General features: G+C 35.8%; 1 protein-coding gene across 1 annotated transcript in view; it reads right to left on the reverse strand.

The window, feature by feature from the left end:
* Positions 1–7,598: 7,598 nt before the first annotated feature.
* Positions 7,599–26,746, reverse strand: part of LOC126975498 (semaphorin-5B) — a 75,982-nt gene continuing 56,834 nt past the window's right edge. The window contains exons 12-20 of the mRNA XM_050823427.1: positions 25,793–25,996; positions 25,074–25,319; positions 24,675–24,751; positions 22,881–23,100; positions 20,046–20,213; positions 19,326–19,472; positions 17,489–17,608; positions 14,969–15,108; positions 7,599–14,126 (exon numbers count right to left, since the gene is read on the reverse strand). Of these exons, the coding sequence (XP_050679384.1) occupies positions 13,890–14,126; positions 14,969–15,108; positions 17,489–17,608; positions 19,326–19,472; positions 20,046–20,213; positions 22,881–23,100; positions 24,675–24,751; positions 25,074–25,319; positions 25,793–25,996 (1,559 nt within the window). The 3' untranslated portion in view covers positions 7,599–13,889. The remainder of the gene's footprint in view (positions 14,127–14,968; positions 15,109–17,488; positions 17,609–19,325; positions 19,473–20,045; positions 20,214–22,880; positions 23,101–24,674; positions 24,752–25,073; positions 25,320–25,792; positions 25,997–26,746) is intronic.

Raw genomic sequence — 26,746 nt, forward strand, 5'->3', positions numbered from 1 at the left:
ACTCAAATTATTCTCTGATTGTTTCACATTTACAGCTGTTCAGTAAAAACATTTATTTTGAATATTGTTTTTGTTTTTTGTTTGGGCTAAGTTTTGAAACACCCTATGGGGTCTTTTATTTCAGTATGCAAGTATTTAGCAAGCCTCGTTCTGTTAAAATTATGCCTAATGTCATATCTCCTTGAAATCATTCAGGAATTTTCTTACTTCTCTTCTCTACTTATTTTTTTACCGTCCCTCTACATAATATAACCTCTATTATTGTTGTACATACGCGAAACCGCAGGCAAACACTGGCTCGGATTGGCACAAGATAGGGATAAATGGCACAACCTGGAGGAGGCCTACACCCGCACGGGGGTTCCTATGAATGAAATCAAATAACTAATAAATACTAACAAAAATTACTTTATTTCATTATAATTACTTATCCACTAAACAAAATGTTACTTAGTTCATAGGAGCAAATAAAAAAGCTCTTTATTTTATTTTATTATTTTATTTTTGTTGTACATTTTTTTCGAAAAATCGTCTATGATTCTCGTTTTAGATTACAGAGTATATCAGGCAAATTAAGAGTGAATTAAAGATTAATCTCAAAAAATTTCATATTTATTTATATATTCGCGTTTCATTCAAATTCAAATTCAAAAACACTTTATTCATGTAGGTCACGGAAATGACACTTATGAATGTCAAAAAAAAAAAACTTGTTTCTTATTGAATTTACCGCTACTTCGTAAAGGGTTGAGCTAATGAGAAGAAGTAGCAAGAAACTCATTGCCACTCTTTTAAGTAAAAATTTACATTTTAATTGTTTTACAAATCATTTCACTTGCAAAAGCAAGTCAAACTCATAAACTAAAATAGAATTTAATTCAAACCTATGTTGTCACGTAAATCAAATATACGCGTCTTAATTAATAAAATAACTGTATCGATAACATTTTTATATAGACTAACGGCAGTTCCCAATATTCAGACTATCTCTTACTTGAGATAAAAATCGTAACTATAGTTGACTTTTCTGTCCCAATAAACTTAACGACGGTAACTCACCTTATCCGTACACGCTGTCTGCCAATGGGACGACGTAAAGCTTACCAGCGATAGAAGTTTGTATGAAAATTGCAATTCACGCGACCCATTATAAGGCGATAAGAATGACATATCGGATATATTGGGACAGCTTCAGATTATTGACAGCTAATTACTGATAGTAGAAGGTAGTACTTTATCTCTATCTTTAGTTAGTACATTGGGAACGGCCGTTAGGATATATGAATAATTATCATCCCGTCTTAATAAAACTGCACATATCACGTTCACATGTTTCATCTTTAAAATAAAACTAGACGATGTCTAGGTGTGAGATTATAGGTAGTTTAATGGCTGGGCTCACGTACAAGCGATCATGAGGGGAGATATGTTCACGACTTCGTTTAAGCATATTATAGTCTGACAGAAGTCGTTATTAAACCGACGCGAATCCCAGGCGTGGATGATTTTTACAGTTTTTCGCATCACACGTCGTTCGCGTGACGTCAGAATATAATTTTAAGCTATACTCGCGTTTTGAAAAACCACCTACTTTCTCCTCATGTAGAAATGACCAAGTAGCCATTACTAGACTACGAATTGGACATAGTGGACTAGACTTAACTGTGTTACACCTGTTAGTTGTGTGTAATTATTATTTTTATGTAAATATTATTTGTAATCTTCCGAATAATATAAAAGATTGTTTAAATCAAGATGGATGTATAAGAACACTAGAATTTTTAATAATTATAGATTTATATAAATATTCGTAAGACACCGTGGTCGCTAATAACCTGTTGTTAAAATGCGACCTTAAACAAACAGAAAAAAACATAAGACAATTTCTTCTCCTTAAGTATCCAAATGTAATGAGATTTTCTTCAATGTTAATTCCGCTAAATTACGTCTTTCACTAATTCGACACGTGTTTCGCCTTTACACGAAGCATCTTGAGGAGATGATGTTCGCCTCTTTTCAGAAATTTTCACTTTTGTTACAGTGTGTACTAGCCCTTAGCTAACATCGTTTGCTTCTGTATATTAGATAAAGGTCCTATCATTGAAACACGAGTGATATTTGTGCATTTACGAGTTTAATTTAGATTTGTTTGACATGTTATACGTGTAGGAGGCTTATTTGTACAATATACCGGCTAGGTGAAAGATTTTGAAAGCGTGAAATAGTAACAGCTAGTGAAATTTTGGGTATTTTTTTAAGTTTGTCACCTCTGAACTTTCGACTTTTTTATTTGAATTGAATTTGGTCCAGATTAAATCAAATCAAAAATAACTTTATTCGTGAAGGTCACGGAAATGACACTTATGAATGTAAAGAATGTAATATTTTTCTTATTGAATCTACCGCTACTTCGTAAAGGGTTGAACTAATGACAAGAAGTAGCAAGAAACTCATTGTCACTATTTTAAATGAAGATTTACATTTTCATCGTTTTACAAATCATTTTAATTACAATATAATATGTAAAGTGATCAGATCTGCCAATGGTATCCATGAGAAAACCATAAAAGTCTTAAATTTGATATAAAGCACGTGACAAATTTATGAATAACTCAATATTGGCGGTCACGATAATCAATACGACGGTTCAATATGGCGAAGTGTCGCTGGTGTGGAAAATTCCTGTCACCGCTAGGTGCCGCCCTATGTGCAAGTTCAGCGATTTATCATAAAGCGTGCGTTGCAATTCCAGAAAATAAGCTCAAGAAAGTTAGCCCCCCAGATTTTTTTTTAATTTTTTTTATTTTTTTTTTATTACATCGTTAGTTCGCCATTTGTTCTTGATTGTTTTCTATAAACATTTGTTTGTTCTCGATTTTTTTTTTTAAATTTGCAATTCATTAGAATTGGTTAGGTTAGGTTATGTTAGAACAGTTAAAACAACGCACGAGCCGAGCGTAGCGTGCCGCGGCAGCGGCTGGCGAGTGCCAGAACCAAATAGCAGGCGATTCCCCCCAATTTTAATTAATTGTTTTCTGATCTGCGTAGTAGGTATAGTACTGTCCGCATCGAACGAACGGCTGGACAGCTTAGAGAAAAGAATAAATGCGCTTGAAAATCAAAAGGAAATGAACGATTCTGCTTCCAAAGTGAGTGCTTTGGAGCAGACTATTGTCCAACTTAGGCTAGATATCAATGACCGAGAGCAGGACATGTTACAGTCTGATATTGAGATATCCAATCTGCCAAAATCCAAACTTAGCAGGTTAAAATCCAACCCAAACTTTCATGGTTTTGGCGACAAAGCTAGATGTGCCTCTTAAAACATGAAGACGTTATGTAAAAAATTTGATAAAAGGGTCGAAATAAACAAATCATCTGATTCTGATGATGATGGTCATGAAGCAAACAAATCGCCATCAAAATGCCTGCGCCAGGTTTTGCTTCAACATCCCTGCTCGCTCCCATGTCACTTCTTACATTAAAGAAGCAAACATGTTAAAAAAGGAATCAAGCAGATGACTACATCTCACCAATCTACTCTTTGGGGTGCTTGAGAACGGTATCCCAAAATACTTGCGTGAGAAACATATGTGGTTGACTCATAAGTCAGCAGGCATTAAGCGAGATTTTTATATGACTTTATTGGTTACGCCGAGGTATAGAACAGTCGTATAAGTGCTGGAGTGACTTGCCACCACCAGTAAGATCACAAAAATCATTATTTAAAATAAATTAAAGACGTATCTTTTAACTACACAAAAAAAAAATTGAATTATTCATTCCAGCGCTTAGACCGTACCAGCGCTGCAGCTTGCTGCAGCACAATGCTGAGTGAGAGACCTGTATTTGATCACATACCTAAAACAATTATTGTTTTAATTTAATTTTAGATTTAGTGTGGTTTATGTTACTTAATTTTATTTTATTGTTTTTCTTTCTTTCTTTCAAAGATCCAGTTGGGCATGTCTTCCACTACTTCCCCTGAGGGTTTTGTTTGTAGTCTTCTTCATTCTGGCGGCTGGGGACTATACGTCTATATCTATATCTGTGTATGAGCACTGACTGCCGATCGATGGAGGTGCGCTGTACGTCTGCATCTCCTCAAGGATACTCTCCACACTAATAGAGTATGGAGAGAGCTTCTTTTAGACCACGTGGCATGCGCTCGTTATCAAACGTATGTGTTCCTACTTCAGCTCGCGACCTAGCGTGCCCATAAATCTCGAATAAAGTCTGATGGTTTTATTACTGAAAGTTGGTGTTTTTATAAATACAGATTCAATTATTAATCACAATCAACATCATTTCAGCCGTAAGGACAAAGGCCTCCCCCAAAGATCTCTACGACGATCGGTCCTGCGCTGCCCTCACCCAACCTACTTCGGCGATCTTAACCAGTTCGTCGGTCCATCTTGTGGGTGGCCTACCAACTTTACGCCTTCCGGTAAGTGGTCGCTATTCGAGGGCCTTACTGCTCCAACGGCCATCTGTCCGCCGGGCTTTGTCGGTGATTTTTGTCCTCGTACGGATCTCCTTCTCATTCTTGATTCGATCTCGCAGGGAAACTCCGAGCTCCAATTATTAATATTGCTATTCAAATGTTAATTCATTCGTTACTGATTTGTTTACGAACTCAGAGAACGCGTTCATACGTTACTGAATATGATTTGACTACATTATGGAGGTAGTTGTCAATTTTGCTCAAGCTGAATAATGAATGAGAGTCGATTTGATATTTTGATATATGTATGTATCTACAATGGCCAATGACCACGCTTTCGCGAGGGCAAGTTGAATTTTTATTGAAAACAAGAGAAAACAAGCTCAAACTACTCGAACCCAAAAGAAAGCGTGATAATCTTGACTTGCTAAGACGTGGAATAAGAAGGGAAAATGGAAGTAAATACGTACCGGGTCCTGCTACAACCGTCGTATATTCCTGTATTTTGGATATTTGGCTGTTCTGGAAACTTTCACCACACTCACAGATATATATAATTGTCAACAAAGTAGTTTTTATTGGTTTTAGCTCCAGCCGGGCCTTTTTAGTCGTTATTTTTATGTTTCATCGGGAGGACGCACGCGCTCGACCGACATTACAGTTACGACGTTCACCAGGCGGCGCCACTGGTAGGTATTAGGGAAGAAACAGAAAAAAGGTGGGAAATTTAAACTGGCTTGCAAGTAAGTACAGCCAAGATCAACATTATAGATAGGAGTAATTACTGTGGAATTATGAATTACAATAACATACCAAAATAACATTACACATAAAGAACTTCGGATATGGGACAGCAGGCTATTTAATGAAATAAATTCAAATGTTTTTACTCAAAACTAGCTGACCCGGCAAACGTTGTTTTGCCACATAAATTATTTTTTGAGTTAGACCGTTTCTTGGACATTGCAACATTATTTTATTTTACTAAAATAAAAGATTTTTTCTAAAATAATCGTAGCCTAAGTTACTCGTTATTACATCAGCTTCCTGCCAATAAAAGATCGGTCTCCCATCAAAATCGGTCCAGCCATTTCAGTGATTAGCCGGAACAAACAGACAAATATTACATTGTAAATAATGTTATTTTGGTGTATGTACCATATATATATTGATATATATGTAGTAAAAACAGTTAGTTCAATATTACAAACAGACTCTCCAATTTTATTTATATGTATCGATATGATAATATGAAATCACTTATTGAAGGCCAAGAACTTTTTTATATGGAAAAGGAGGTCAAACGAGCATATGGATCATCTGGTGTTAAGTGATCACCGCCGCCCACATTATCTTGCAACACCAGAGGAATTACAGGAGCGTTGCCGCCTTTAAGGCAGGTGTGCGAGCTTTTTTTGAAGGACACCGCACAAGGAAGTTCATGCCACTGCTTTGTAGTACGTGGAAGAAAGCTCTTTGAAAACCGCACTGTCGAGAACCGCCACACATCCAGATGGTGGGGATGATATCCTAACTTGTGGCGTGTCGTGCGAAGATGGAATACTGGGTTGCGCCAGACCAGAGATGACAGCAATTCTCCATTTGTGGCCGGACCTGCGCTTTGTAGTGCGCTAGAATGTGGGCCGGCTTGAAGTATTGCCGTGCTCTATTGATGACGCCCAGCTTCTTCGAAGCCAATTCAAATTCGCTACTGTCTTAGATATTTTCTTATATACCAGTAAACCTTTAGATACATGGAAGGGTATGGAGTCGACACCCAGACGTTAGCTGGTCAACTAGACCATTTGTATCATTCTTTAGCTACCAATCCTCTAGTAATTCATATGTCTACCATAACCAATGCACGAGAATTTAATAAATTCCAACATATAATTTCAATTTACAAGACAAGATTTAAAATTTAAATACAAAATTGTAATTGTATAAAAATTATTTAATGATATTTAAGTACACGTCGACACTCTGGCTCCTTCTCATGTGCAAGTTACGTCAGTTGGTGCTGGGGCTGCTGCTTCGACTGCCGAAGACAGCAAGCGTCGCAAATATGTTGGTCTCAGTGAGTCATACATCTTTGTGCCGTTTGGTGTCGAGACACTTGGCCCGTGGGGTCCAGAGGCGCGGAGAATGTTCAAAATACTATCTTCGCGCCTCAATAAGGCTACTGGAAACCCAAGCGCTGGCAGCTATTTCGGTCACCGAATCAGCCTAGCTATCGAACACGGTAATGTTGCCAGTATTATTGGTACGCTTCCACGTAATGAAAGTTTTAATTTTATGTGGTCGTAGTATTGTAAATATAGTTAAAAGATTTGTTTTGTTTGAATAATAAATATTACACGTTATTTAACTAAATTGTGCGGTATAATAATATTTTAATTGGTTGTATTTAATACCCTCTTTGTTACAATTTTATTTTTTCCACAAACGTAAAAAAACACTAGGTATAATTTTTTATCGACTTTTGATTTTTTTTGCCAAAGAAGAATATTTAATACCTTCTTTACTACAATTTGATTACACAAATAAATAAATCTGTGTATTTATTGATTTATAGAGTCTCGTGCCAGATTTTGGCGAGACAACACGTCCTGAGGATGCCTCGTGTAGAGGTGAAACACGTGTCGATTTGTTTTTAAAAATAAATAATGGCGGAATTAACACTAAAGAAATATTAAATCATTTGTATATTTATTTATTATTTATTTGTGTATTAATCCTCAGTTGGTTAGAGCACCGGCACGGAACGCCGGAGGTCATGGGTTCGAATCCCGCATCGTTCATAAAATTTTGTTTTTCAAATTTTATTTATTTGTGTATTAATCCTAGAAGTGAGAGTTATTACTTTAAAAACATAACATATTGTTTACAATTTTATTATTTTTTCTACAAACGTAAAAAAAAACACTAGGTATAATTTTTTATCGACTTTTGATTTTTTTTGCCAAAGAAGAATATTTAATACCTTCTTTACTACAATTTTATTATTTTTTCTACAAACGTAAAAAAACACGATGAATAATTTTTTAAGGACTTTTAATTTATTTTTCCACAGATGAATAACTTAACTGAGTACATAAGTACAAAAACTTTTTTTTTAGAAATACACCGAGAATAGTAAAAGAAAACAACAAAATAATAAGACAGTCTTTATTGTTACAGATTAAGTAAAGAGCGCAATATCAATTTACTGCGGCGCAAACAATTGGAATTATAAAACTATGGAATTCATTAACCAATCAACAATCTTACATTTTATGGTTAAATCGGTGAGTTCTCATGAGAAGCCTCTTAAATAATACATTTTTTATTTATACATTAATATTGTAGATACCACGTCGTAAGATAGCAATCAATTGGAACCTTAAATTCGGGAATTTAAACAATGATATAAATTGATGCAATTTCACATTTATCTGTGATCATCATCAGCCGGAAGACGTCTACTGCTGGACAAAGGCCTCCCTCAAAGATTTCCACGACGATCGGTCCTGCGCTGACCTCATCCAACGTATTCCGGCGATTTTGACCAGATCGTCGGTCCATACTGTGGGGGGCCTACCAACACTACGTCTTCCGGTACGTGGTCATCATTCGAGGACTTTACTGCCTCAACGGCCATCTGTCCGTCGAACTATGTGCCCTGCACACTACCACTTCAGTTTTCGCAACTGGGCTATTGGTTACTTTGGTTCTCCTACGGATCTCCTCATTTCTAATTCGACCTCGCAGTGAAACTCCGAGCATAGCCCTATCCAGTGCCCTCTGAGCGACAATGACCATCATAAGGTCCATAGTTAGCGACCACGTCTACGTACACGCATTACATAGCCCCAATTTAGGCAGAGTCTAACGGCCGCAATAAACATCCGCCATTATTTTGAATCCAAATTTTATGACACCATGTTAATCTAAGTCTGCATTGCAATGTGTTAAACTTCATTTCTCTCACATTTTTTATAAGAGGGAGCAAACTAGCCAAGGATCACACGGGATGCAACAAAAGGTATCAAGAGATGCTTTGCCAGCCGTCCCTAAGTCATATCGGTTCGGGAAAACGGTAGCCGGTAATTGATTCAACAAAGTGTCTGTGCGAGGCAAGAAATTTTATTCAAAACGCGCGGTTCTCGAATACCAGACGTCCGTAATGCGGATGGTATTTAGTACTTTGATGTAATGTCCGGTGGTGGAATTCGACCGCTGGTATCAACCCGAAGAGACATAAATACAAGTAGAAATCTAAGTAATATACTAAACGTCATACCAGAATTGGTTTAAAATAATAATAGGACTTTAACAAGTGCTGAATAATTATCTTAGTAAAAAATACAAAGCTATCCCTACGAAAAAGTAAGTAGACATGATATTTACAATATTAAATCACCATAATTTTAATTAAAAAGATATGTTTTAATACCATCCTATACTACCTTAATTAATACCATAAGGCACATTCAAATTGCAAGCTATTAAGTATAAAAATAACTATAACATGTGACTCAACGTGAGCCAATCACAGCGTTGAACGATCTTCAACGTAAAGGTTTAACCGGGACGGATGTTGAGCGGTAAGCGAAACTAATAAACATTTTGACTGTTGCATCTCAATATATACTTGATAATGTTCTATATGTTCATAAGCATATCGCTAGAAACTGCGACGATCATAATGTTAACACGAGGAACAAACATAAACTTGTTATACCTACTACTCGGCAAAGTCGAGTAAGTAACCCCCTTATTCATAATGGTCCGCTAACTTAAAACAGCCGCTGAGGAGTGTTTTTTCTCATTCTGACTTAGGTCAATAGAAGAAGACATAACGAGAATTAGCAATGCTTTAAGTTAGCAGACTATTATGAATAAGGGATTAAGTCTTTTAGTGGGCGATGCATATGCTTTTACAATATGATCCCAGAAAATGTTCAAAACAAATTTGTTTTCAAATTCAAAAGAATTGTTAAAAAACGTTTGTGTGGGAAAGGTTATTTAAACATAAATAACTTTCTTAATGATACCTCAAGACTTTTTCTTAAGCCTACCCAATTTCTGTGAAGTTGTAAATAGTAGAAAAATTATTTGTCATATAGTTTCACTTCTTACCTGTGTACTGTGGGTACACACAGATATTTTTCACTTGAATTAAGCCTACGTCAATATTTATTATTGCTGCACATTCAAAGACACCGCTCAACACCCATGCTGACTATACCTAATAATATATCAGATAAATATATTTATATAAATTCAATTTATTACTATTTACACAATAAACGTATACATCTGGTTAAGGCACCGGTTTTTACACACATACAAAGTTCAACACACACACACGTCAAAAGCTCGTTGGCATGTCTGCTCCTAAGGGGAACTTTTGACTGTAGTCCGGGCGCTAAAGAGGAAGAATTTCGTACGTTAATCTGTTATTACCTGTCCCTCTTACTCCCTCGTAAATATAATGCGTCTCGCTCGCACAGATGCAATGGCCGACAACAATGAAGTGACAGAGATAGGTAGAGATATAGTGCGAAGTCTCTTCAAACCCAGAGTCCACTGGACAAACAGATATATTAGATCGTTAGTGATCTTCTCTCCATCCAGCCTAGTGAGCAGGCGGTCCGAGGTTCGAGTCTCCTTCCGAGAAGCCCCGCGCCTGTGAGTTACATTTTCGGCCTCCAAGGCCCCCGCCCGGCTTCGCTGTAAAAGCCTTTAGGGTTATCAGCACAGAGGAGGTTTTTAGTCGGGTGTTTACACCCGAGTCCGACATATGGACCCCGTTTCGGGGTCTTCAATACGTAAATGTATTTTACTCCTTTCGAAAAAAAAGAGATAGGTAATAAAGGTCAACGTACGAACTTCTTCTCACTTTGCGGCCGGACTTTAGCAGAAGTTTGTGTTGTGACTTTCTTGATCAATGGTTTCGTATAAATTATCAAATCTATGTCTGAAAGAGCCATACAGTTTTCATAATCGCTTAATGGGCAATATTTTTGCAGCAGTGAATTGAAAATATCGCCTGTAAACTGGCTATTTCATATTAGAAATGAAAAAAAAGTTGTATCCAGATAAAATGTTCTTCGTAATTTTAATTGATTATAATTCTAAATATTCACTAATGTTCCATAAACTTATAAACACAGTGTAAAGTTACTCGAAGATTAAAATTACTTCTCCCTGTCATGTAATTCTGTACTGACAAAGGTAAGATAGTTTTAAACTTGGAATAACTTTACTTCGCATTTTTAAGTAACACTTGGCGATTGAAATCGTAAATATTTCAGTGCGAAATGCAGAGTTTGAATCATTGAATATATTTATATCGTATTTTTTTATTCACATTCATACCAATAGTAACTGTTTTCCTTAATAAATTACAATATGTTATAATAAATTGAAAAACTGCCAACAAAATATCGTTATTTTTAAATTATGACAACAAAAACCGAAACTCGCGTACACACCTAATTCACCGACGATTTTTACCACTGCAAGCAACGAGTGTTTGACAATCCTTTAATATTAATTCCCTTATCGAATTATTTAGTACTTAAAAAAAAGTCGGGGAAAATCCAATATATTTAAAAAAATAAGCCTAGATTAGCAATACAAAAGATTATCATTATAAATCCTACCTAGCTTTATATATAATACAGCCTATTTTCCTTTGAACAAATATAGACGATTTATAAATCTACTTAAATCGTTTTCACATGGCACTCCACACTATAAAACCTATTTTTATCTCTTTTAGACACTGGCTTACAATTTTTAAGTAATTCTTAAGAACTAACATTTTCTTAAAATCAAAATATAAATTCATTCAAAGGCACTATTTACGATTGTGAACCACACACAATTTGATATTGGATAATTTATATACATGTTAAATCAACTTCATTTAATTATTTAAATTGATGTCTTAAGACTGTTTAATTTTATATCATTCATTTTCATAATTTGAAAATGCCTCAATCACAATTACAATTGTAGGTAGTTCCTGAAAAACGGTCCAAGCCACAAACATCAGATTTTATGGAATTCGCGTTTAAAATTCACGGAAATGACACTTATGAATGTAAAAAAAAAATTTTTCTTCTTGAATCTACCGCTACTTTAAAGGGTTGAGCTAATGAGAAGAAGTAGCAAGAAACTCGTTGGGCTACTAAGTCATGATGTCATCATTTAAAGAGTGACAGTAGGGCTGCCATTTTTTGTCAGTCCGTTAATATGAATCACGTGACCAGTTTTGTTTTCTTAATTAAATTTCGATATGATTGTGGTTTGGGATGGTTTTCTGGAATTATGTCCAATTATGTACAATTACATACAGTACTTTATCTACTCACATATCATAAGCCTCCATGATGCATTCAGAAGCCGCATATTATGACCACCATAAATTATAACCGGTTATTACCGGTAATCAGAAGTTTTCTAGCGGCTGTGACAGTTATTTTTTAAATTCAGAGACAAACTAGAGTCGGCCTCAACTATAAAATCGTTCGATATCTTACTTACGTGCAAAATTTGTCAAATTTGTAAGCAAATTAGCAAAAGTTCGAAATAAAATGTCTATTGACGTTTACGTCATCTCGACTGATATTAGAATAGAGGTCAAATCAAATTTATTTATTCTTCAGAGATGTTCGAAATTTGAATGAATTAAATAATATTATCAAAATCGATATCGTATTGAAGGTTTACGTTATTTGTTTACGTTATTTGTTTATGATATTTGAGTATATAAAATTATTATTACATTATTATTATTTTCGTATCTGAATACATACTTTTATATAGCATTATAATACGAACAAATTTATTTTTATCCAGTAATTTAAGCTGTAAGATAAAACTAATTCTGTAATAACACTAATATAAATACGAGTGCAATAAACGCGTATTTTGATAGATATACTATTAAATTAAATCTGGGAAAATAGTAAAAAATATAAAACAAGGCATACAATAACAATGAACAAATATTTTACTACATACCATGGCACTGGGTCGTTTATCTAATAAGCATTACATAATTTATATTTACAAATTAATTAATACGACTAAAAATAATGTTATATAGTATGTGAAATGTAAATATTGTATAGTAATAAATTTTTATTTGTTCAATAGTGATTTACTTATCTTCTAAGTTCACGCAAAAGTGAAAATGCAATTTTGCCTTAATATTACATATTATTTACAAAAAATAGCCGTAATTATATCTTTTGAAATATTTAACAGCTTAAAAATATGCTTTTTGAACAATATCGTGTTGTTTAGCTAAATTACTACAAAATATTCCAAATAGTTTAAAGCCCCCCATACACGGGCACGCCATTTGGAGCGGTGTATAAAATTTTTTTGCACACTCGCGGGCGCACCAACTCGCCATGCCAATTCGTATAGGTAAACAGCGACACTAGCGGTCGGTGCTTTCGTATCAATAATTCCCTTTTGAAAAATGAGTTTTGTTACTGATGATGAGTTTTATACAACTGCCATAGTGGTTTGTTTGTATATAAAGTAAAAAAAAACCACAAAGAGAAAATTTTGCCACAAATAATGTAATTCCCTAAATTTCGAAATAAACTCAATTACGAATTCCCGATTACTCATCATTATGCAGCAAAGAATATGCACACTGCATCGTCAGAAAGTATTAGATTTTTGAGAGTTCACGAGCCGCTTGGAGCGATGGTGTGCCCGTGAATGGGGGGCTTAAGAAGCTTCATAGGACGGAATATATCTATTTATTCTTAAAGGTATATAAAACTGGCTGCCCTTTTATAGCTTATTTAAGATAAACTATTTTATAGATTTATAAGCTCATTACATCCATTAGATAATATCCTTAAGACTAAACGAAGCATCTAGAATTTAAACATATTCTTCATCATTACTAATCTGTTTGTTTTTGCACATATTCACAAAGACACATGATATCCAATTAATGTCATTTAAAAATCAAAATGGCGGCTCATAACGCTCTTTAAGACCAACGAAACGATACATGATCTTTTTGCAAATTGACAAAGCTGCTGCATATTTGCTGAAATATTTGCAAGCCAATTCGACAAAATATTACGAATACTTTAGCATCACTAATATTTTATTTCGCAAATATGTATGAGATCCATTTAATGTCATTTTACAATTATTATTCAAAATGGCCGCTTAGCACGCACTATTACGAATACGCTCGAACTCTAAATAATAATGATCGTTCTTACAAGTAAATTAGCAATTGGACAAAGCTACGTCATTTTACGGCCAAATCGATAAATATTGCGAATACTAGGAATAATTCGCTCGTCAAAGTATATTCAAACTAATGTCTTTTATGTTTTTAAAGCGAGTTTCACTAACGTAACTCAAATTGTCTGCATAACACGCAATTCCCAACATAATATGATGTAACATTCCTTCAATAGAACTTATCTTCTTCCAAGTCTAAGTTAGTTTTATTATTGGGTTGGTTGGAATGACGTCGCATCGTTCCCATGGTGTCATATTCGTTCGCGATGGCCTTTGGGTACAGTTTGGGTGTCGCCATAGAAGTGCTGTGGTTATTAGCGTTAGATATATTGTTGCTTTTTGATAGAATGATGCCACTACCTCCACCTATTCCTGAGAATGATGGTTGACGTTTCGCTTTCCGGGGCTGTGAAAAACAAATACATTTTATTGTTTTTTTTAACATATCCCACCTCTAAAAATCCTTATTTTTTATGACAATTAGGGGTGAGACGAGCAGGACGTTCAGCTGATGGTAATTGATACGACCTGCCCATTACAATGCAGTGCCGCTCAGGATTTTTGAGAACCCAAATTTTCGGAGCGGCACCTTGAGACAATAGATGTTAAGTCAATTTGCCCAGTGGTTTCACTAGCTACGGCGGCCTTCAGACCGAAACACATGTTTACACATTACTGCTTCACGGCAGGAATAGGCGCCGTTGTGGTACCCATAATCTAGCCGGCATCCTGTGAAAAGTAGCCTCCCACTGTATGGAGAAAATCGCACTGGAAATCGCGGCAGACTTGCCTCCGAGAGAAATACTTGACCAGTACAGCACAGCTCTAGTGCGACACAGCAAGCGGCGCGTCCCTTCAGAATGCATATTGTTAATTATTTAGTAAGCTACAAATATAATTCTATAAATAGAATTTTGTCTCCGGCATTCTCAAATAAGTGTGAAATCGTGTAGTCATTAAGAAGACGAGGAAAAAATTGTGATATTCGCCTTCTTGATAGCGTGATTCATTCAGTAATCAATTCCTTCCAATTTTTTTTTTCTCTTCCTTCTGCACACACAATAATTAAATAATGATCCAAACTGCTATAGAAATGACTCACGCTGCAGCTTACTGCAGTTGCAATGCGATAGGTACCGTCAAGAGACGTGAAGCGACTCGCAGCGCCGTTCTAAAGAGGTCCAGCCTTTACAGGCATCATCTATCTAAAGATGTATATATGTACTCTTAAGAAATAACAACACTTACGACTTCCTTCAACGGGACTGTGACGTAACTGTTCTGTTTTGTCATGTAGTGGGGACTGGAGGGGACTCCAGTCTGTTTGTTGCACCACATTGCCCCGCGACGTGACATTACTATTACCACTGCAAGGCAGACTAGACAACCTGAAAATATATCATTTATACATACGAAATAGTGACATCATTTTTAAGTTCACAATAGGTTTATAAAAAATAAGATAATCCTACTACTATTATAAATGCGAAAGTTTGTGAGTGTGTGTGTAAGTCTGTTACGTCTTCACGCAAAAACTACTTAATGGATTTTAATGAAACTTTACAATCATAAAATAGCTTATACATCAGAATAACACATAGGCCACAATTTATAAAGTAATATTGCATATCATCAAAAAACGTCGAAGAGTAAAAATACTTTATATTGCAAAACAACGTTTGCAGGGTCAGCTATCTATTAAATAATATTGACAAACTTTTACACAAATTATCTTGCCCCAAACTTATTTATATATCTTGTACTATGGGGCCAAGACAACGAACGATATGTATAATACAATATACTTAATTAAACATACATAAATACATAAAAACATCCATGACACGGAAACAAACATCGATATTCATCATAGCAATGATTGCACCTACCAGGATTCGAACCCGAGACCTCTAGCTTAGTAGACAGGGTCACTAACCATTCGGCTAAATGGGTGATCATTAAAAATTTACATCGTCGTCGTCAAGATAAAATGAACATCTAAATTTACACGTAACTCACGAGTTACGAATTGTGAAAACAGTGCATCAAATTCAAATTCAAATATTTTTATTCAAAATAGGATGTGAAATCACTTATTGAAAGTCAAAAAAACTACCACCTATTCCAAAATTAATGCCTCAGGCCTGAGAAGAATGGGCGCAACAAACTCAGCGGGCTTTTCTTTTTCATCAAAAATATGTTTTACAATTAAAGTAACATTTACAAAGTAATAAAATTTAAAAAACAAAAATTTATGAACGATGTGGGATTCGAACCCACGACCTCCGGCGTTCCGTGCCGGTGCTCTAAACCACTGAGCTAACCGTTCGATTACCGCCTTGTTATAAAATTCTGTTTGCTTTGTTCAACTCTCAGGTTGTGGCTTCAATGTTCACGGAACGCCGGAGGTCGTGGGTTCGAATCCCGCATCGTTCATAAAATTTTGTTTTTCAAATTTTATTAGTGTATTAATCCTAGAAGTGAGGGTTATCACTTTAAAAACATTACAAATTGTTTAGATTTCCAAAGTAACATTGTACAACTAAACTTATTATTTAATAGCCTGAGGGCGGTCGCTCCATTCCCAATCTGTGGTATTATTAAGAAAGTCATTTATGTTATAGTAACCTTTACCACACAAAAGTTATTTAACAATTCTTTTACGTAATACTTTTGCTTTGAACATTATCTGGGATCCTGTTGTAAAACCATATACATCGCCCCACAAAAGACTTGCTAACTCGACTTAGTCGAGTAGTAGGCATTATAAGATCATTGGTTGAACCGTATGTAGTTGTCCCCAGTATTCTACCGGAAACTAGATTTATGTGTAGTTGTTCTTTCAAAATGTATAGAGCATGTTGGCTATTGAAAAGATGCAATTAAAAACCCTCAGTGTTTTGAAGTGAAATCTTCTTTAGCTGCGTTGGTACTTTTTAGCTGTGGAAAATCTTACGGGTTTGCGTTATCGACATGCTCCTGACGCACTCGATAAATAAATAATTAAAAAATTTAATATAAATATATATAGTTAAACACTTTTTGGATGGGTGTACTCTCGTGAGGTCAAGTCCCTGAAATGCTTATAGCAGTATATCTGTAGCTATACAGCTGACTGATTGTGCAACATTAGTGCTGTGTATATGTTATAAGTGAAATTGAATGGGTTTAGTGAAAAGTTCAATGTGTATATGCTGTGCTCGGCTACGTCGAGTTAGTAAGTCTTTTGTGGGGCGATGTATATGCTTTTACAACAAGATCCCAGAAAATGTTCAAAACAAAAGTATAACGTTATTCAAAAGAATTGTTAAAAAACGTTTGTGTGGTAAATGTTACTATAACATAAATGACTTTCTTAATGATACCACAGATTGGGAATGGAGTGACCGCCCTCAGGCTATTAAATTATAAGTTTAATTGTAAAATATTACTTTGTAAAAATATTTATTCGATGAAAAAAAAAGCCCGCTGAGTTTGTTGCGCCCATTCTTCTCAGGTCTGAGGCATTCATTTTGGAATGGGTGGTAGTTTTTTGACTTTCAATAAGTGTTGTCACATCCTATTTTGAATAAAAATATTTGAATTTGAATTTGTGCATTATTGAAATATTTTTTTCTTTTGATTATTATATTATTGAAAATAGGTTTTAAAAATAAATTGAAAATATTTATTTAATTAATTGTTTTTAACTAAAAGTTTTACATTTTCACTTCCAAGGGCAGTCTCTACTACTACAATTTTTTTTTAAAAGAACAGTTCAGTACTCACCCATGACAAAGGCAGCGACGATACAGCCAATGATTCCAGCTATACTCATAGACTGGCCGCCGCTCGTCACGAAGGAAGCCATTTCGATGCTCTCACTGTACGCGGGCATTGCGTACAACTCTATAACATATTATGTACATATTTAAGGTTCAAAATTGTATGACTGTAATATTTCATTGGATTTCTAATGCAGATTACGAGCTTACATAATCTATGTGCTGAATTATAAGGACATGTAAACTATAAAACCGAGAATAACATATAACTCACTGGTCAAATCGCAGGATATTGATTTGTACTTGCCGTTTGAAAAAAAAATCACAAAATTTACACAAATGATTCTTTTTTTCACATTACATTTTTATTGTTATATCTACTACTACAATATGTGTAAATTATAGTTTCCCTCCCTTGCACAGGATGCCGGCTAGATTATGGGTACCCCAACCTCGCTGTAAATTTCTGCCGTGAAGCAGTAATGTGTAAACATTACTGTGTTTCGGCCTGAAGGACGCCGTAGCTAATGAGATTTCTGGGCAAATGGGACTTAACATATTATAATATCTCAAGGTGACTAGCGCAATTGTAGTGCCACTCAGATTGGGGTTTTTCAAGAATTCTAAGCGGCGCTGCATTGTATTGGGCAGGGCGTATCAATTACCATACGCACGTGGTTTTCATAAAAAAAACTGCCTAACACGTACTTTAAAATTATGAATGTAGTGGTAATTTGTAATGGAATCCCATTGATATTGTTACTAAGGTGCATATTAAGACTGCAATTTGTTATTTGCCTTAATTAATAAATAATTAAATATCTTACTCTACGGCAGTAGCCTTGAGATGATTCCAAACAAGACAGATTAAAAGCAAATTATAAATTTAATACTTTATATATGTATTGAAAAAACAATGAAATGAAATAAGTTTTACGCGCTGCACACTGACACACTGAAATAATTAAAAATGATTGCATGATTAAAACAATAAGAGAAAACGAAACGGATATACTTTGTCACTGGCGCGTTAGTATATACAAAAGTCTATCTCTGTCGAAATGCGTCCCAATCATATGCTTTCGGGTCACCAGCGGTGGATTTACACTAGGGGCAGTTGGGGCAAGTTCCCAGGGCGGCAAATCTTTTTTGAGCGGCAAAATTTTGAAAGTGAAAATATTTTTTTAGTCTTACCAAGATTGCTCAATATAATTAATTAATTCTTCAGTTTTGAAAAATAAATATATAAGTATAAGTTTAAGTAAAATTATACACTATAAGTTTAAGTAAAATTCCAGTATTGGGGCGGATTTTATTCCGGTGCCCAGGGGCGGCATTAAGTTTAAATCTGGCCCTGCGGGTCACGCAATGCGCATGCTCAGAATATAATGCAATATCATTAATAACCGCTGACTTGTATAAATACCACTGGACAGGCTGTTCAATATGTTTGACAGCAATTTTTTGTGCCTATTTGAAGCGCCACACGCGAGCGTCCAGAGAACAAATTTTGACGTATAATACAAATGGCTGCGAGATAAGCGTACTCTGAAGAATTTTTTTACATTTTGAATTATGATCGGTCGTTTTCCGTGTTATTTATACTTCAGGAATCAATAAAAAAAATAAAACAAATAAATCAAAAGTAATAAAATACACAATTTTTTTGTAGTTTTCCTATCGATGTTTTATTAGCTGAGGTTGTCACTACTGGTTTTAGTACCGTAGACTCTCGCTACAGCGCCAACAGCGCCAAAATGGCGAATATCAAACGGGCACAAAAACACTTTGACAGTTCATTGGTAAATAGTAGAGATCAGTGTAAGTAATATATAACTTACCGTTATCCATATCGTTGTCTCCGTCGCACTTAGCAACTTGTAGTTGCGCTCCGACGCATGCGCCCGACTCGCAACTTCTCTTTCTCACTCTCTCGCCACCTTCGCAGTCACCCCACGGACCCCAAGAACCCCAGCGAGCTTCTGAATCTAAATTCAAACACAGAAATACAATAATTCAGAAAGCATTGAATTGAACACAGTTAACTTGAGACTTAACATATTATGTCTCAAGCTGACGAGCGCAATTGTAGTGCAGCTCAGAGATTTTGGATTTTTCAAGAATGCTGAGCGGCACTGCATTGTAATGGGCAGGGCGTATCAATTACCATCAGATGAACGTTCTGCTCGTCTCGTCCCTTATTTTCATTAAAAAAAATGCGATTTGCCTTAAAGTCACGAGCGCAAACGCGTTTCAGAATTTCAATTTCGTGACACAGTCCTCGAATCATAAAAACGTCAAGATAAGTCTTGGACAGACCTGATAAAGGCTCACACAAACCACCATAGTCCAATGTTCCCGTAACGCTGAAGACCGTGGCAAGTGGAGGCGCATTATCCACCATAGATACGTATTGTGTGTACCTACAGCCTCATCCAAACCACTACCACTCTGACAAGAGTGAACGACTAATGACGCTGAGGAGATTTTACTAAAACAGCTATAATAGGGTATTCTGGTTTATCTATATCAAGCGATACAAAAATTTGTCTTAAACTTACCAGGACACGTGTTAACACATACGCGCCGCTCGAGTGCCGCGCCGGCGTCCGCGCAACCTTCGGGAGAGAGACACATGCGTGTTCTAGTCCGATGTCCTGTCCCACTCGCACCCGCACCGCAGCCGCCGCCCGCGCACTCGGACCAATCGCTCCAACACGACCACTCTCCTACAAATTCATTATACCCTAGTACTTATTACATTTATAAACTGGGCATTTATGTTATATAATTATATTAATTTAATTTACACATCACTGAAATTTATATATTTACATTAAATATAAGAAAATAGTAGGCGATATTATACTCAATGTTGAAAACTCTAAAAAGTTGTTAACTGAAAATAATAAAATCATTGTTGCTGTGTCCTGTTCTGAACTATACTCTTATAGCTGTTTCAATTTTCGTTTTGTTTGTTGTAATTTTGTAGTTGTTGTATATCCTTTCCGCAATTTTGCAAACGGTACTGATATTTTGGCAGTCTATTCTCCCTCCATTTGAGATTATGTGTAGGCTGTAATAAATATGAAAGCTACCGAATGACAGAGATTAGGTAGAAAATAGAAACTGAAACAGTTATTTGTGTTTCGACCGCGCTTTGAATACAACGCCACGCAATGACAAAGTGTTCAGTGAAAAACTTTCCAAATAACAGCATATCCAAACCTAAAAATGATGGTGTCGTAATTCAGGTAAGTGCCCATTTAAATTAACATATTAATTGTGTAACTAAAATGTTCTTGCCTCGTGTCCGCGTCCGAGCTCCTAATGAGCGTATACAATAGACTTTGAACATTACTGCCACGAAATAAGGTGTTAATTTGAATGAATATTTTATTGATATCTGTATATGTTAATGTATATGTATATTCAACGCAGCTTGCACATTTTGACTTCCTTTTTATAGGCAATTGGAAGTTGTTTATTGTATGGCAATGCATAAGCTGCAACATGATTTACAAATTACTGTAAAAACAACTTCAGCGGCACTGCATTATAATATTATATTATAAATAGCTGACCTAGCAAACGTTGTATTGCCGATATTGAAATCGCGATACAAAAGTAACTGTTGATCGTAGATGGGTGAAAATTTGAAGTTGTGTGTATTTTTAATGCTGACTCATAATCAAACAAATTTAAAAAAATAATGTCAAAAAAATTATAAAAAAAAATTTGGCGTGGACCACCCTTAACATTTAGGGGGATAAAAAATAGATGTTGTCCGATTCTCAGACCTACCCAATATGTACTCAAAATTTCATGAGAATCGGTCAAGCCGTTTCGAAGGAGTTTAACTACAAACACCGCGACATGTGAATTTTATATATTAGATAATATTGACACTCTTTACCACAAATTATCTTGCCCCAAACTAGGCATAGCCTATACATGGGTACAAGACAACGGAATATTTTTTTTTATGGAATATGAGGACAAACGAGCGTACGGGTAACCTGGTGTTAAGTGATCACCGAATATTAATATATCACATTATATACTTACTTAAACATACATAAATAAATAAATATAAACATCCAAGTCTCGGATACTAAAATAAAATTATGCAATATTGTACATTCATTTCTATCGCTATAAAATAATCACAATCTAGTCCCAGGTCTAGTTTAGTAGTCAGGGTTACTAACCATTCGGCTATATGGGTCGAGCATTAATGGGCAGGGCGAATCAATTACCATCAGCTGAATGATAACTAAATAAAAAAAATTGTTTAATACTAGATTCTTCCAAAGATTGTATGGAGAGTGTACAAGGTACCTTTACAATAAGGTAAACAAAGTGCTGTCAATTTACAACCTTAACAGAACTAAATACAAGCTTATCTTGAAAGAGTGGTAACAGAAATTGGACTATACCTCCACTGAAAACCTTCTACACTAATAGTAACTGAGAGTAAAGTTCGCTCACACACACACAAACACTCAGACACTCAAAAACACACACACATTTTATTACTAGATTAGTGCTTTTCTAGCTACTTTTACACACTTTCACACAAATTATCTTGCCCCAAGTTAAGCATATATAGCCTGTGTTATGGGTTACAAGACAATGATATATTTAATACAATATACTTACTTTCACATACATAAATTCATATAAACATACATAAATACATTTAAACATCCATGACTCGGAAACAAACATCCATATTCATCATATAAATGCTTGCACCTACCGGGATTCGAACCCGGGAACCTCGTCGTCAGCTACTAGTACAGATGTATACTATTTTAATAATTATGATCCTTATATCTAGGGGTGAGGACCTGGTGATCTGTATAATACAGGGTCAACCTACTTCAGACACTTGCTCCTCACAAAATACTAGATGTTAAAAAATGTAACAATACTGTACTGTTTTAGCTTTAAGATCTTTGTGAGGAGAAAATAAATAGATATGTATACATTACTATACAAATAAAATTTGAAAAACAAAATTTTATGAACGATGCGGGACTCGAACCCACGACCTCCGGCGTTCCGTGCCGGTACTCTAACCAACCGTTCGAGTAGCGTATCGTTATGAAATCTTGTTTGCTTTATTCAACTCTCAGGTTGTGGCTTCATCTACAGGATCTACTTTACAGTTGATAACCTGCTCAACCCCAATATTTGCATATTAGGAAATTGACTTGTGATGTCGCTCTTGTAAATCTAAACAATATGTTATGTTTTTTAAGTGATAACCCTCACTTCTAGGATTAATACACAAATAAAATTTGAAAAACAAAATGTATATTATTGTTATATTATTAACTCGTCTCGTACCTTATTGTAATAAAAAAAAAACTATATATGCAACAACCCACCAACACAAGCATGCGTGTTGCACGCTCGCAACATATCAGAGGGTCCCGTACAATGTGCTCGCCGACACTTCCTTGACCGGCTCTGTTGTCCGCCACCACATACGGCTGAGCAGCTACCCCAAGGTCCCCATGTCTCCCAACCACCCTCGTCCTCCGGTATACTGCTACTACAAGACCCTAACGCGGTGCAATAACGTTCCTCTTCTCGAGCAAGTGACAACTGGAAAAGAGCGATTAGATTTAATATTACATTCAATACATTTTTTGCACGAGTGAAATGTTTAGTCTATTTTTATTATGGAAAAGGAGGACAAACGAGCGTATGGGTCGGGTCGCCTGGTGTTAAGTGATCACCAGAGAAACCTTTAAGGAAGGTGTACGCGCTTTTTTTGAAGGTGCCCATGTCGTATCGTCCCGGAAACAATGCACAAGAAAGATAATTCCACAGCTTTGTAGTACGTGGAAGAAAGCTCCTTGAAAACCGCACTGTGGAGGACCGCCACACATCCAGATGGTGGGGATGATATGCTAACTTGTGGCGTGTCGTGCGAAGGTGGAATTCGGCGGCAGGAATCAGGTGAAATAGCTCTTCGGAATATCTCCATCTATATTATATCATTATATTAAAAGGCGTTAAAGGAATTTGTTTTCTAAAAATTAAATTCCTTTAGAATTCTTAATGATGTCATATCTAATATACTAGATACTACTACCGCTTCGGAAACAAATGGCGCTGTGAAAGAGATGGAGCGGCGCAAGAAACTCTCACAGCATTTTTTTTGCGCTCTTTTTAATCAAATGGTCATTTAAAACGTTTACATACTCATAAATCATAATTTGCACTCATTAAAATCTTTAATAGCGTTATAAAAAAAAATGTGTTTCGAGAAATTGCAAGTTAGTCCTGCCATCAATACTGTTACAATTAAAAATAAACAAAATATTAAATTTGAATTTGGAATCCGTCATTTTTAAATGATTGTTAATTGAGATTTCTCATATTGGCGCCAATACATTGTACACTATTTTGCGACATTAAAATGGAGTGGGGTGATAAAGAGAGCCGAATCGCTGTGATTGTATTACACAAAGTAGGTATGGAACCAAATGCAATTTATAAAACTCTCCATACGCTTGGTATTAGTAAAATGTTTATGTACCGGGCTATTAATAGGTACAATGAGACCTCCTCTGTTTGTGACAGAAAAAGGTCTACCGTCCATGTAGTCTTGGTCCAAAAAGGTGGTCAAAGCAATAAAGGAAAGAATTCGAAGAAATCCTGTCCGAAAGCAAAAGATTTTATCTCGGGAGATGAAGATTGCAACTAGAACCATGTCGTTTATTTTAAAAGATGACTTAGGACTTGCAGCCTATAAGAGACGTACTGGTCATTTCTTAATTGATAATTTAAAAAATGTAAATATACCCTACCTATACCCCTACCCTACCTATACCTATACCCCATACCACCCCATGGTAAAAATCGAAACAACTACTGAAGCAGAACGCAAAGGGATTTCACAGAAAAAATTTGTTTACGGGTGAGATTAAAGTTTGAAGGACAGGCAATGGAGACCACTTCAAAGAAGCCTTTAATATTTAAAATTGCCTTATATTTATGTATTAAACACACTGCGAAAGTAATAAATGTTATTTGCAATAGAATTTGTTTTTCTCTGTGTCAGTATTTATGGCAAGATATATAATATTCTGAAAGGCACGACGGCAGCGCCATCTACGCCCTAACGCACTTTATGTTTCTGTTTCATTCAACTATATTTTCGTTATATTTACCTTAATTTGTTCCGGCGTGGGCGCTTTGCACAAAAATTTAAATCGCTTTTCAGTATAACTGCCATCTGACGAATTGCCTAAAATAAAATAATTTTAAATATATTAATTTTGTATAAATAATACCAGTAGAAATGAATGTAAGAGACGAGAACTGAGTCATGTTAAGTCAAAGGAGAAGAAACCACTGTGGTAACAAGAGAAGTAAAAAATGTTGTAACACTTGATAAAATAGCCTCAAACCAGCAATAATTAAAATAAATAATTGAAATTACAAAGTTATTATCGTCTTCTATGAAAAATTCACGTGTCCCGGTGTTTGTTACCAAACTCCTCGGAAACGGTCTACGATCAACAAAATCTGTAAAATTTGCATACACGATAATAAAAATAATTAATTACCCAAAGTCTGCACCCAGGGTGTCCACGCGGTCGCCTTTCTGACGTCACACGGTCTCAAGTCGCAGGGCTGTCTCTCGGAGCGAGCGCCGTCACAATCCGCGCCGCCATATTTGGGGGCGGGGTCATTGCATGTGCGGCGTCGCTCGCGCACGCCCGCGTTTGCGCCGCAAGTGGCCGACGAACTGGTGCACGTAGACCACGCACTCCAAGACGACCAGCCACCGTCTACTGCTGCCAGCGCTGGATCTGTATAAATAGTATATACTTTACATATCTTTTCAAGCATAAAGCGCAGTAATAACGATGTAACATGTATTATAATAGTATATTATGAAACAAGTGAGCAACTTAGCATATACGAGGCTATCGACCCGTATAAATAAATAAAATAAGGTGCAATAATAATAATAATTGCAAACCTTAAATAGAATGCCTTGAATGACCTTAAATTAATAGTTTTTGATTGTTATTTTGTATTTCTTTTATAGTATTCTGTAATATTATATTAAATAAATAAAAAGAGTTATAAGAGACTTGGTAGGTGAAGCCTGATACAAATAGTTTGTGTTGTTGCTTGTTGATCTCCTAACGCCAGGGTGTCGAATTTACGTGACATGTAAAAATTTACTTTGATAAATTTTTCTGTAACGCGCCAAAAGAAGTATATCTTCAGTAATCAAATGTCCGCTCCGGCAACCTTCTCCGATAATATTTTATACCTGGGCAAGGTGGTAGATTAGCGCAGAACAGATCTTGTACATCCTGTCCCACGCAGACGCGGCCTCCGAACCTGGGCTCAGGTGAGGTGCAAGAGCGACGCCTAGACTTGACGGCGATCCCGCATGTGGCAGAACATGCCGACCAAGATGACCACGCTGACCAGCCACCGTGGACTGTGCAGTTTGCAACCGATATACCAGCACCTAATATTAATAATAATAATATTGACACACTTTTTACACAAGTTATCTTGCCCCAAATAAGGCATTTATAGACTGTGTTATGGGTTGCAAGACAACGATATATTTAATACAATATACTTACTTAAACATACATAAATACATATAAACATCCATGACTCGGAAACAAACATGCATATTAATCATATAAATGCTTGCAGCATGCAATAATGTGTAAACATCACTGTGTTTCGGTCTGAAGGGCGCCGTAGCTAGTGAAATTACTGGGCAATGAGACTTGACATATTATGTCTCAAGGTGACGAGCGCAGATGTAGTACATCTCAGAATTATTGGATTTTTCTTCTCATCCTTACGGCAGTGCATTGTAATGGGCAGGGCGTATCAACTACCATCAGCTGAACGTCCTGCTCGTCTCGTCCCTTATTTTCATAAAAAAAACCGGTAGTTTTCTCGAACCCGGGACCTCTAGCGTAGTTGGTAGGATCGCTAACCACTCGACTATATATTGAAAGAGTATTTATTGTATAAAGATAGCACACAACCAAAGGTTAGCGTTTCTGATCTCGTTAAATTCGCCGTGTCGGCATCGTAGGGTAACCCTAAGATATGCCGAGAGATGCATATTTTGTTTTTTTGGAATTTAAAGTATAACGGCCTTACAAATAAACTTGGTATAAACTATAAAGTTGTAACTAAGCATAAACAAAGAATATGCAAAATGTTTACAATACCGTTGACTTAAAATATGAAT

Source organism: Leptidea sinapis, chromosome 2 (genome assembly GCF_905404315.1).
Source record: "Leptidea sinapis chromosome 2, ilLepSina1.1, whole genome shotgun sequence".
Taxonomy (NCBI): domain Eukaryota; kingdom Metazoa; phylum Arthropoda; class Insecta; order Lepidoptera; family Pieridae; genus Leptidea; species Leptidea sinapis.